Source organism: Blennius ocellaris, assembly GCF_963422515.1.
Source record: "Blennius ocellaris genome assembly, chromosome: 2".
Lineage (NCBI taxonomy): Eukaryota > Metazoa > Chordata > Actinopteri > Blenniiformes > Blenniidae > Blennius > Blennius ocellaris.
The window spans coordinates 15,425,773-15,440,291 of NC_137651.1; the positions used below are offsets into that span (position 1 = coordinate 15,425,773).

A 14,519-nucleotide genomic window follows, 5' to 3' on the forward strand; every position below is an offset into this window, starting at 1 on the left:
AGTTGAAGTTAATTCTTACATATGAAGAAACTTCTTAGAACTTGAATGTAAAAATGGACTCTCATAGAATTAAGGTGTACTTATCATGCTTTTTAATTATTTCATTGAAACTTTGGGGTTATTGATATCAAAAGAAACTCAGATTAAAGTCCATTTATAATGACCCACTGAGGCCAGCTCTGCATTTATGTAGAAAGACTCCAAGGGTTCTAGTTACACCTTCAACATGCATGCCTTTGATTTGACATCAGATGTAACCTCAAGTTATCATCAGGCCGTCAGTATTAATAGTGCATCATGCGACAGTTCAGCACCTGAATATGTTTGGGGTTTTATCATTATACAATGTCATTATTCACTACTGGACCTTTAAATGTGTAAAATTGGTTTATTTGGTCAGTTCATTGATTCAGCTTGTCTTTTTCCTTGACTCGCCACTCATTCAAAAAGATCTTTTCAAAAAGTTGTTAAAAAACATTCACCTGAATTGATCACATTTTACTTTCAATTGTAGTCGAGAACAAATTATGTGATTTGGCTTCTTGAGATCTTTAAAGGATATATATATTTCAGAGGAAACTGTTCTTTGGCCCTTCAGGACCAAAACTGCCGCAAAAAAAACAACTTCTGACAATCATTTCAGACCAATTAAAGGTATTTTTCCAACCTATAACTTAGCAAGTGATGGGTAAAATACAATAAAGCGCGGAAATTACACTGAAACACCTATGGCTTAATAGTATAAAATAATGTAAGTGTAATGGGAAAAAATGAAGAAGAACAGACAGAGCCCAGGATTTAAAAGTGGATTACGGTTTTCCTTCCTGAAAATAATATATATCAATTTTGTATCAACTTTTGTAATTTTATGGCATTAAACTCTGACACAGTTTTATTGCAAAGAGTATACAAAAAAAAACAACAACACTCGTCTTGTTCTTACCAGCAAAAAGGGCTCATAAAATGTCATTACAATTTCATTTTATATCTTTTAAAATCTCCTAAGACTAGAATAAATCAGGAGTCTCCTGCTCACCTCTCAGCTCGCGACCAAAGCACTCAGGAATGGGAAAATATATGCCGTACTTTGGTGGAATGATTTTCTGGTTGGAGAAGGGTTTTTTTTAGATTTTATTTTTTCAAAATGATTTGTGGTATCACTCCAAAACAAAACCCCCCCAAAAAAAGTCCAATGACAAAATGTGCACACTCCCGAACCACAGCAGAGACTCACAGCCTGTACATTACAAACAACTGTGGTGCTCCACAGGAACAATACCAGTTATGTATATTAAGGAATTATTTCCACGAGTGAATCTTTCCTCAACTTCTCCTACTCAAATATTTTTACATTTTTTCCTTTCTTTTTTTGGGGGGGGGGGGGGGGGGGGTAACACCTCCTTAATGAAGCACACAGCATCAGTCTGGCAAACTCCTTGAATAGGAGAAAAATATCACACACTTTTGCCTGGTGATCGCTTTAATCATATACCTTCTCTTTACCCACTGGTCCAGTTAATAGTTTTCTATGAGGTCAAAGAGATGAGGTTTTTTCAGGCCTTCAGAGGGAAATCATCTTTGGGTCACAACTGTCATTACACATGACCCCATCAGGAAAGCCATTTCTGTGACTCCACCACATCTGCTCACATTAGTCCTCTTCATCTGTGGGATATGAGAAGACTATCAGACCGATTGATGAGCCCCCCCCCGCCCCCCCACCAAAAAAAAAAAAACCACACACACACCCCGCTGCTTTTCGGACACCCCCCTTCTTTTAATTGAACCCATTGCTTTTTAAAGATGGCCGATGATGGAGATAAAGATAAGAGAGCGGAGTCATACTTGGGCTCATCGCAGGTGTGCGAGCATCCATCAAGCAGCAGCACAAAATGTTCTCATATCTGCTCATGCTCTGAGAGGAAGTGAAGGCAGGAAGTGCATTTTCCCACCCACCATTAGCAAACGGCACCTCCAGCAATCACTTTATTCAAAACGGCCTGGTGCCGTACCTCAGTCCAATCAATGGCATTTATCTGCTCTCTGAAAAAAGCCGATAATGGGATGAGGCAGCGCAGGGAGCGAGGGAAGGCAGGGGAGGTGTTGGTGCTGTAGAGTGCCTCATCTCTTTATGTCCTTTGTTTAAATGGAAATGGAACATGACAGCATTGAATGCGTGATTAGCCTTGAAGGCTAATGTCAATCAGGAGTATATGAGGTCAGGTGATCCCCACACCACACTTTAGCACGCATAGCCACCACTGTGTATTCGAGCATTAAAAGTAGGAAGACAATCTGTCATTGAAAATTATACTGTCCTGAAAGTGACAGTGGATTTCCTAACAGGTTCGGGAAGATAAATGTCACAGGAAGAAGAGATCCAAACACCAGAGAGAGATGCAAAGTCACTGACAGTTTTATGATCTTGCCATCTGTCTGAGTCAAATTGTTATGGTGCGGATTAAAAAAAAAAAAAAAAAAAAAGCCATCCTTATCATAATGCAACCTCAATTTTTGAGGGATTTCAGTTCAAAAAGAAATCTGAGAGACTGAGACAAATACTGAGTTTAGTCAATCCAGCACTTAAAGTCAGACTCAAAGTGCTGGTCGTCTATAAGTTACTAAAAGAAGTTACGATATTTAGTATATCTACTTTTCATTTAGCCTCCTAGACTGTTTGTGGTATGGAAAAATAACACAAAGCAGATAAAAAATGCTATGTGTATAATCATGACATTCATATCCAGAACTTCATCATTACAGCTTTCCAATCACAAACAAGATTCACCAATGACATATTTGTAACTTGTACAGTTAAATATCTAAAATTTGACCTGATCTTGGATAAAGGGGCAGAAGCACTCAGATGTTGCATGGTATTGAAAATTAGGTAGTAAATTCAAATACTGTAAACTGTGTGAACTGAATAACTCTGAGAGGGTAATTGATGTATTAATTTTAAATGATGTAATATGTTGTTTTTTTTCAATGTAATAAAGCACACAACATAATAACCTACCAATAGTGTAATGAGACATGTGATCTATAATCATAGAAAAAAATTATTTCAATAATGTAATAAGTCTAAATTTCATAGAAATAAAACCTTTTTTGCAGTTTGATTATCAACATTATATATAATAGAAGAAATAGTTGTCTCACTCATTCATTAAGGATACATACTCTAGTTACTTGCCTAATTAGATTAAAAATGGCTAAAATGATTATGTGATTGGCAGTTATTACATTATTGTTTCCAGCAGGGTTAGATATTGTTTGTTTCCTGTATCTCAGGATATAACATAATAAAAGGAGCAAAGCAATAAAACCCTCTCCAGCCCGTCAATACACCACCTTTTACCCAGAACGTCTACATAACTGGAGTGACACACACCTCAATGCTTACCTTGGAGTACATGGCCCCGTTTAGGACCTCTCCATTGCGGATCCAGATAATCGAGGCTGCAGGTTTGGCGTTGTCAGCATGACAGGTCAGATTGAGAGGGTCACCAGCCCTCAGGCTCACTACTGGTCCTCCACTGATCACCGGGTCTTCTGGAGGAACTATCGAAACAGGAAAAAAAAAGAAGTTAGATAAGTTATATGTGGTTTGTATTTATTGGGAAACTAATTGTAAATCATGTGACACCCCCAATACAAAACTGAAGTGCAGAATGTCAACATTAATTTGAATGTGTTGTTTTTTTTTTTAATGTAGACAAATAGTTTGTTACATGTAATGTCTTATTCTGCCTTTTTTGATCTCTTGTTGGCACCCAACACTAATACAGAAAATCTATTATGAAGCACAGTGACTCTAAACTAATGGCACCTGCAAAAATTTGACAGCATGAAAAGCAACCTTATCACAAGGCCAGCTCCTGTAATATGGGTGTACTTAAAACACCAACAGGAGACAAAACTTTGCTTTATTGTGTTGAAATTAGGTTTCTTCAGAAAAATAAAACCCACTTCTATTATGAGCCACTCATGGAAGGTAATGACTTCACAGTGAGAAATGTATTTACCTTGTATTTAATGGAAAACTCAGTGAATGATGGTGGTTGAGGCACAGAAAGCTTTCTTGAAGTCACAGTGTGATTCTCTAAATAACAATCAACTCTGTCATCACTCAAAGCAGACGGAGCACATTGATACATGTAAGCATTAAGTGTGAATCAGTCAGTGTGAAATCCCCCTCAGACACACAGATGTATTTTTCTCCCCTTGACTTCTTTCGGCTTTGACAAATTCCAAAGATAGAAGAAAGTATCACAATAGTACTATATGTGCCTCTAATGGCACTGATCAAAGTCCTATTCCCATTTTACCCGTGAGATGATCAAGTTTTTTTTTTTTTTAAGAAGTGAAACTGCAGTGAATTATTGATTGACCTGAGTGCTCATTACAATGCAGATCTGGGGCAAGATGAAATCAAAGGCTGCAGGCAGCTGCCATATTCCCTTGCAATAGCATTGTGATTGGAAGGAAGGTTGTTACAGGTTACATTTATACTGTCAAACAGATATATGATGAATGAGAATAAAGAACATGTAATCTGGCATGCTTTTGTACATTTAATGACAATTAGAATAAAAATGTTCTTTCATGACAGACATAAATGAGAATAAGGGGCCAGGGAAGTGTACATACCTGAATACCATGCATATTGTTCAACATTGTTTGAGTTTGAAGTTGCTCATTGTGTTTTTTTTAGCCATCAAACTAAAACCTTTGGTTTTATCCCAGGCCCACATCTCTAGCTCCCTTGAAGCTTTGTTCTTATTAGATATTCAATAAAGCAAGTTATATATTTCATGCTATTTATAGCAGATATTCTAATTCAACAATGGACAATTATCATTACTTTGTGCAATTACCTCTTTATATAATGTTTTCCATTGTTGGTGCCAGCTTCTGCTCTTGCCTTGCTGAGTTGAAATTACCTTTCTGTGATAACAATGGATGGATTTACATAAACCCTAACCCTAGTTCATATTTAAGCTTTTTAAATTCTCGCCTTTTTTGTTGGTATCAGCGTTCCTGTTTTGTACCTGCTCATAACAGAATCAGAGCCAGATAAGAATTTTTGCCATTGCAGAGTAAACAAATGCAGATACATTTTATGGTGAGGCAAGAACAGGAAATGAGATGTTTCATTGTTTATCAAACATTGACCTTTACACATTTTTCACATAATATTAAAACATGAATGAATCATAGCGAGACCTATACTCCTATAGTCCCTCAGTTATTAACACTGTTATTTATCTGTGGCTATTGTTTAGTGACTTTTCTTTGTTGCTGTTGCACTGTAATCAGACAGAGTTCAGAGTTCCTACTATTTGGCTTCATTTTTGACCAAAAAAAAAATCCCACCCAGACTGCTCAAGGCTCCAGTCTGAACCACAACCTTTCAGTTACAGTTTCTTCTTCCATTACTTTTATTTCAAAACATTCAGATTTTGTCTCATGCAAAGTAGTCTTGTATAATTTTTTGGGAAGTTACATATGATACAGCAGCCGATAACAACTGTTAAATCTTCAGATAACGTTACGCTCTGAAGACACAGAGTGCTAAAGTGCAAAGACACAGTGCATTTTGTGGATTTTTTTTTGTGTCGTGTAAAGACAGATTCCTGATGTTGTCCACTTTCCCCCTTTATTTCTGTACCAGAAATACATAAAAAAAAGATTCAACGCCTTTAATGAGAATATTATATGTGGTATGACACATGTGTTACTCTCACAGGATATGTTTCATTTATAGGTTTCTTTATCTGGGCATGCTGTAGCTGATTAATGAATGGGGGTGGTATTTTTGGCTTTTGCTACTATGACTAATGGTTTACATAATGCTATTGATTGGAAAACTTGCCAAATATTTGTGTGTTTAAATTGCCATAAAACGTAGCACACACTGACTGTGAGAAAGTATTGGATCAGACCGGTGAGGAAACAGTGGAATCAAGCTTCAGAGCAGACAACTCCAACTCTGACCATCTAGATCAGTAAGTCTGCTATTTCGAAGAAAGTTCAGATGCACCGGCTCCTATTATGAGCTGCAGTTTGAAATGCAATGTTAATTCTGGCTGGCTCTCGCTTTCATCTGGCCTTCATTATCATGCAGAGGGGTTGGGAGCGGTAGAGGAATCTCAGGTCAGCACAAACACATCACACAAGAGAGTTTGCTGATCTCGGCAAGTCGGAAAGACTCTTTGTGAGAATATGGTCACCTCTTAGTCTTTTATCAGCAATTGGAAACAAGGTCAAGAAGATCACATTAGTTTCTTCTTGTGCTAAGAATAGAGATATTACATGGAATGAAAATCAGATAGGGAGCATCCGAAAAGCATTATGGGATGGGACTCTTTAGACAGCTCCCTCTTTTGCCATGGAAAAAGAAAACGTGAGGTTTGATTCATAATCCTGTGACAGTTTATCGTTATTGGTTTGCTATCAGTACTTGCTTGCACATGGGACTGAAACATTAACTAAATGTCAAGCATAAAGGACAAGCATAAAGGTTTTCTATATGGAGAGAGGATGACTACAAAGGAGGCTTTAACATGATGTGAGTGATACGACGCTGACTTGAATCCTGCACATCCAAGAGGCGTTATTTTTATGTTATTACTCTAACGTGCTTAACACTCATAGAGGAAGGGAGGTGTAGGGCTTTTTGTTTCTGCTTAAAATAAAATGTTCCACATACGTATAAGTAGAGTTCAGTTTCTGTGAGAAAATGTTTCTGCGATCAAAATGTTACATGGCTAATAAATGGCAATACTCTCGTTGTCACACACTATTTAAGTAAGTCACTATATGCCTCCCCTTGACCTTTAATGGTCTCAATTTTCAACTGCTATTCAACCCAATGTTGTCCATTGAGGAACACTGGAGTGCACAGAGCAAGCAGAGCTTTTGATTTCATGCACAGTGTAGCAACATGGAAGAAGGAGTCACAGGCAAACATTGCTCTGGTACACTTTCAGGTCATGTCCCTTTGGAGTAGTGCCAGCACTGAGGGGTGCATGGTGAACACAACCAGGAGATCGGGGGCATGCCTGACTGGCTCCAACCTGCATACCTTTGTAGCTGTCTGAGTTGAGCTCAAATGCAAGGACTGGGAACATTGCACGACGACCTGGACAGAAACTCTCTATGAGGGCAGTAAATCTGTATATTTCGACACTCCCATTTGGCTTATGTTTCAAATAACGCTCATTAAAAACAAATGTGAAAAGGTTTCAAGCTAGCAAAAGTACAAGATCCTACAGAACAACAGTTGGTCTGTGAAATTGTCTGCTGAGGGGACTGTGAACATTGACCATTATCCTGACATATATTTCATATAAACAAATGAGTAAAAAAATGTAAATTGTATTTTGCTCTTTCTTTTCATTTGTGATCTTTGACTTATTTCTGTCTTATGACTGTCAGGTCTGACAGTTATACAGAGGCCAAGCCTTGAACTTGAATCAGCCATCATCATTACTGGGCTGTTTGCAAACTCGGCAGTCCCTAATGGTTCTAAATTAGCTCTTTACTGCAGCCATTCGATGGACTTGGCATAAGTAGTGTGGTCAGTGGTACGGATTGATCGCTCCCCTTTAATTACAGGGCTGACTCACTGCAAACTCGTCTCCACTCACTAGTTTTTTTTTCTTTTCTTGGGGATAATAATGTAATCCCTTTCAACATTTCAACACTTTCTCAAATTTGCATTCTTCTGTACATGCAGAGACATGGACACTGTCAGCCTGCACACACATAGACACCAGCTTTTACCAGGATTTCAGTGATTACAGGTTGAATGCAAACAGGAGATAACTGATAACAGATCAATCACAAAGAAAATCCTGCCTTTCTTTATTGATCAAAGCTGGAAGGAGTGCGGTTTCAGTTGAAGACCAAATGAATAATATCTATCATACAGCCTGTTCATTACTTACAATACATTACTTACAAATCATTTGAAAAGGTTGTATTAAGATTGTCATTATGTCCATTTGTTTTACATCATACTGGCTTCTAAGCTTGGTTGTCTGATTGAAATAGTCTGATCTGACACAACTTAAACAAATATATCCTCGTCCCTTATTTAGATAGACTTCACTGAATTGCTCGAAGGTGTTTGACAATTTATGGAGGTCTAAGGCTTGGCTTCCATTTATGTACTTGTACAAGTACCTGCCTTGGACTCCTGAATCAAAAGGAAAAAAAAAAGAATAAAGTGACGTCAGAAAAAGAAACTGACTTCAGTGAGATCATTTACTTTTACTGCATAAGCAAAGATACCCATAAATGAGACCAAGGCATATTGATGTGTAATTAACTCAACAGTGCCAGGCAGTAAGTGTGTCTCCTCCAAGAGGGGTCTGAATAAACCCTAGGGGTCATAAAGCTGCCGTTTGTCCCATGATACATATGAATTCTCAATACACCGGGCATAAAAATCCCCAACACTAAACATAAAACTTGAATTTATGCAAGGAGAAGTTGAGAGCATGCGCTCGCATTTGCTGAGAAGACTGTTTGACTCTGGTAACAACTAATGCTGCTTATGGTGATCCCTCCTGCATTTTCTGGGCCAAACCAGCACCAGGGGAACTTCTCCAAAGCGGCCAATGAAATCTTGCAAACACTACATCTTTCCAGGAGTGCAAGCGATGGAGGGAAAAGCAACTTGGAGTCAAATGAATGAGAGAGAAGGCTCCTCACATGGAGGCTGGATTGCGTAGTGGAGGGGAAGGCTTGGCATCGTGTAACTGTTGTAGCACTGTGCTTCTGCAGACGTGTCCTGAACAACAATGAGCCCCCTGACTTTCCTGTCTATTTCAGAGGAACGCTTGCACGGGCCGCCTGTCACCCACTGCGACAGCTTGCACAGTTTGTGATAGATAGATCAGGAAAAATAGAAGACAAAAAAGAATAGGTGAGGAACACCCTGCACAGGTGGATGCAAGAGAAATGTGTGGCTCGCTGGCCCAAATCACTGGTCCTCTTCAAATGCTGTCATTGCACATCTGTTTGAAGGCCATAAGACCCTCTGTCATGTGTGCATACAAACACATGAGTGTGCATGCATGCACACACGCACACATGACAGGACGATGAGTACGACACAACACGTGAAAAGGAAAGTGAGAAATTAACCAAAAAATGTTGCTCTCCAACACAATGGCAGATGGTAAATACAAACACTGTGGCAGCCTGTAAATAATGTATAAAAAATAGGCTGTAGGAGTAATTTGCAGAAAAGGAAGGAATACGATGGAAAAATATAAAGAAAATAAATGGACTGAGGAAGACTGAGGATTGGCTTTTAATAATTGTGCTATAACACTTAGCGAGCTTTTGGTAGTGTTGGTGTCGTGAACTCTATAAACACTGCCAAATAAAGTGGGGAGGGAAGGGAGGATGAAGATGAGGAGTGGGGAGATGCCAGAGCTGTCAGAGATGTGCAGCGCTTGCTCCGTCACAGCGCAGCCATGTGCAGCCCCAAAAGCTGCTCTCCACAGATTGGGAGGGTGCTGACATTCCCGCTCACCACCCGGCTGAGTTGTGCTCCGCAACCATGCATGTGTGAGTAAGTGTGAGTTTGAGGGTGGGAGGCAGAAAATTCAGGATTTGGGTTCCAAATTTAAGAAAGAAAAAAAAAAGAAGGAACTCCATCTTTGAAGTCTCTGCCAATTATTAACCCATCTGGTCTTCAAAATGTTCTCAATAGTTTTCTGACAACTATTATGACTAGTTGAAGCAAAATTATTGACGAAAATAGACTAGAAATACTTTATTAATCCCAGAGGGAAATTCTTTGTAGTGTAAATTCAAATCAGCCCAGCACCTGTACACAGTTGGTATTGTTGTTTTGTAGAGCAGATGTATTCATGTCATTTTTCCTCCTTCTGTTGAAATGCTTACAAAAAAACATCCTACATACAGCCTGTCTGTCATAATCATGCACCTGTTCACAGGCTCTGTGTCATCATAGATTTAGTTATCATCCCATCCCGTGTTGCAGATAAAATGGCAGACGAGACAGTGCAATACAAATGTTACCATCAAGTTTTCTCACAGAATGACTGCTGATTAGGATACCTTATCTCTCCTTATACTACTGAGATGCTTGGTGAGACTTAAATGAACTTTTGTAAGAAACAAATTGGCAACTTACACAAGAGGCTGTGAACTTCAATAAGTTTCTCTGGATGTGGCTTGAACACACATTTTTTTAACAGCACCGCTGGGTACCAAGGATATACTGTAGGTAAATGGTGAAATAAATAAAACAAGATCATCCAAACACTATAGCTGTACTTAATTTACATGGACCCAGTGTGCAACCCTTTGACAAAATACACATAAACATTGAGAAACATTCCCTTTGTCTATTTTATCTTTATGCATAAGGGAAACCTTTAATTCCTTTGTAGAATCTTTTATTTGTTTACTGTTTTTTTAATTTACCCTGCCCTCAAAGTTCATTTCCATTACTAAAATGATGGCACTGTGATCCTTGAGAAATAATGAATTCAGACTTATCCACAGAAAATGGCTGATTCAGCTTTGGCAGTTGAAAAACAACAATAGCAAAAGATACCCTTGGGCTTTTGTGTACATGAATATTGTTGCTGGAGCGTGGGTCCAAAACATTAACAATGCAAGAAAGAGAAAACAAATTCACACAATGGCTCATTCAAATGGCATGCTATCAATTATGTTTGTCTGAGAACCAGCATCACACTGGGTTTATGAATGCTTTCCATTTTGAAGGATCTTGTGGAAAGACTTTGAGCAAATAAATCCATAACTATATCAATCAAGCTCAAATGTGAAAGTAACTTGAAAAACTGTCATCACACAACAGTAACTACATAGCCTGCATAACATATAATACAGTGATGATGTGCAAATTACTAATTATTTAAAACAAATACTGTTTTTCCAATAATTTCCCATATACACATACCTAAGTTATCATTTGGAAGTGTTTCATTATGGTGTTCATAATATGCATTGTATATTGTGTTGAAATTTGTAACTTAGAGTTGTTGAAACTGTAGCTGATCTCATCTTACACTGATTGAAAGGCAGCATAAAGTCTCTACCAACCAATGGAAGCACAAGGAAAGCATGTACAAGTCTATATAAAAGCCCAAAATCAGACCCTGCTCATTCCCCTGTGAGAGGTCACAGAACAAAACACGGCACCACTGTACTGCCCACAGCTCAGGATGATCGGAAAATATCTCAAATGTACAATGAATTATTACCACAACTTTCTAAAGCTGACAGCCGTGTATTTTCTGTTAAATGCAAAGAAATATTCTCCTAATGACGTGTCAAGCTTTGTAACCCCTCTTCATTTGCCGCAAGTACGGTAAACATCTTGAAACATTTCTCAACTTCTCACCGATTTCAATAGCACTCTCTGGAATGTGACCTTAATACCCTGCGCTGGGCAGAGCCGGAATAGAGAAATAAATACCTATAAAAAATTTATCATAACTTTCAACTACACTGAGCTAACCACTCTTGCATCTTGCTACATCTTATCCTTTGAAGTCCTAATAATATGTATACTTCAAGGCTCAAAATAAGCTCACAGAGTTTTAAGGACTCGTGGTGGTAGATGTGCAGCCAGTCATGAAAGACATTCTAGTGAGATTTAGCCAGTCGGTTACTGACTCTGTCTGGTTCTGAATAAATAGGCATGCCTCAGGGTGTCTTGGTTGTCTTGCAAACCCTGCACTTTACCTTATGTTAACTCAGGGGGTTCTCTAAGTGTGGAAGAGTGAGCCCCCTCCCTAACAGAACATTAATCGCACTGTGGCCTTTCAAATAGAAATTTTTTGTTTGAATGTTAGATTTCCATCATCTTTTTCACATTTTATGGTAGGCCAAGAGCAGTTGTGATGAATAAGCAAAAAAGGCATCAGTCTTCTTGTCCCACTTCATGTAATTCAAAATCTAGTAGGTATTTATATTTAGTCGCCAAAGTGCACAACTAATGATTTTTGAACTGAAGGTCATTTCACAGTTCTTATTTTGCACTTACAAGAACTTCCGTAATAGAAATGTGCATTGTAATGAAATAATTAATGGTTTGACTTTCCACTCATTTTTGTGCTATCGTGATTTCTTTTCAAAAAGTAAAAGACAAAAATCCATCCCCTGATTTTGTCTGTTACTTCGACCCCCTGAAGCTCTCTGGCATCCATCTGAGGAGTCCCAGCCTCACACTTTGATAACCTGGAGTAGACGCAATCCCCTGTGACCTTTACTTTGGGGAAATAAATGGCAATAGAAGTTGGATAGACAGATGAATGGGTGATCTGTGACCTCCAAACCCAATAAAAACAACAATGCATATCGAAGCTATCCATTTGGAGCATGCAGATTTAAATGAGGGTTCATTAAATGTGTAACACATACAGAAAGGTATTGTTTTTACAGATTTAGATCAAAATGGCAATTTCTAGGTTCTATCTATAGACAGATCTTTGTGTCATTGCAGTTGTGGTGCACCTAAACTGAGCTGCAATGAGTAAAATATCAGCAGTGAGCACCTTGATAACTTTTAACATTTACTAAAATAACACAGGATCACAACATAAATGTTGCCAAAAATATTACAAATATGCTCTTACTAACCCCAAACACCTAAGGAATTCTTATATGTAAAACAATCTGGATGAGAATGGACCCCTTCGATGAGTTTACAGCTAAAGACCTAAATCAAACAACAGTTCTCTTCCTTCCTTTCATTCCAGTGATCACTAACCTCAGGTAGAAGGATCGGAGCAAAGGTCTCGAGAAATGCCAAGTTTCTGCAGGGGGATATAATTAGCCTCAGGGGTCTTTTTTTGGACCTGAAACTCTCCATTCTCTCCCTTCATGACTAATTCACAAAGACCTTGATTCTCCTTTGGCATCTGAGGGTAAGCCTGCGAGTCATGCAAAAGCTTGGATGGGGTTAAGTTCACAGTGTATTTTATTCCAAGAGCTTTTTGAAGAAGGAACTGCTACCGTCTATGCCCCCCCCCCCCCCCCCCCCCCCCCCCCCCTCTCTACACACACACACACACACACACACACACACACACACACACACACACCGCACTCCACCCCACCACCCCTCATGCACACGTCTTTCTGCTTTGTCATCCTCTGTAAGTATTGGCTGAAATGGTTAGGAGTGACAAAAGTTCACACTGGATTGTCTCGTAAAAGGGCCGGTCACATAAGGTTAATGCCGGGCCAAGGTTGACTTTTTAATGGTTTTGCTCAAACTGAGCAAAACCATTAAAAAGCAAAGCCGAATCATTTAAAATAAACACTCTTTTTTTCTATACTGATGCAAATAAATGTTTATATTATAACACTTCCCAGCTTATTGAAGTCAAGAGGAAATAGGTTTGTCTGATACAGCACTTGGAGGAGTTTGGACTGATATTGAGTTATGAAAGATGGAGGGGAGAGTTTTAGATTTATACTGCTGTCAGTTTGCAGAAGGGAAGCTGCATGCGTGCGTGCGCCATTGGGTGTGCGGTCTAAGCACATTGTGTATATGCACACGTATTTTTGTCTGTGTGCATGCACAGGTGTGTGTGGCCATACCTGTCTTCACAGTCGATAGACACACTCTGTCACCACTGGCACATAATTGACAGCTTGGAGTTTGCAGTGACACAGGCCTTGCATATATTTCCTCCATTACCTTGTGTGTACGTCAGCTTGGAGTTCTTCTTGGCAGTGCATTCAGGAGTCAGCTAGCTTGGCAGGGGATTAAACAAACACCTTCCATTTGGGTTTATGCGGAGGAACGATAAACTTTTTTACCCGCAAAAAGCCAAATAACTAATAAAGGCTTTTCCTCTCTCAATGCTGATTAGCTGTAGAAACATAGTTGTGGCAATTGTTGAACTGCTGCTATATTTGTCTTGCCGTGCAGGGGCAAGCATTTGAGAATAGTTTTTCAATTACATGGAGTGATGAGAGTAAGACTTGTTAAAATAACTAAAAACAAACAACAACAACAACAACAAAAACCCCAACAGTGTGAATTGAAACAAAGACAACTTAAAATGAAGCTTGAAACCTTCAAAACAATGAAATCCATATCTGAATGTGTGCAGCATTCATGAATAACTGGACATTGGTTAGTTCCAAAATCCTTGGAAAATAATAAACATCTCAAAATATTGATTGAATGAAATCACTAAATATAACACTATTTTTCCACAGAAATATTAATGTCTCTTCTTTTCATGCATTCTGAAATACAATTACTCCTAAATTATTGCAGTTAAAGTGATAATAGCCCAACACCGCTATAAAGCAGCGCTAATGTAGCTTGTCCACTACAGAAACCAAAAAAGTGAAACTAATATTTGCTTTTCTTGCATCATGTGACTATTATAGGGAATCATTGTCATTTATAAGCAGATTTTCATCAGCCTCACTTGGCTTGTCATGTGAGTTCTCCCATCTGGGAAGTTGGAATTTCTCTA

At 38.7% G+C, this 14,519-nt stretch overlaps 1 protein-coding gene across 3 annotated transcripts in view; it reads right to left on the reverse strand.

Annotated features, from left to right (window-relative positions):
- The window catches only part of kirrel3b (kirre like nephrin family adhesion molecule 3b), a 159,584-nt gene that overhangs the window by 44,508 nt on the left and 100,557 nt on the right, over window positions 1–14,519 (reverse strand). For all 3 annotated transcript variants that reach the window (XM_080502447.1, XM_080502446.1, XM_080502448.1), the window contains one exon: window positions 3,407–3,564. In XM_080502447.1, coding sequence (XP_080358573.1) covers window positions 3,407–3,564 — 158 coding nt within the window. The remainder of the gene's footprint in view (window positions 1–3,406; window positions 3,565–14,519) is intronic.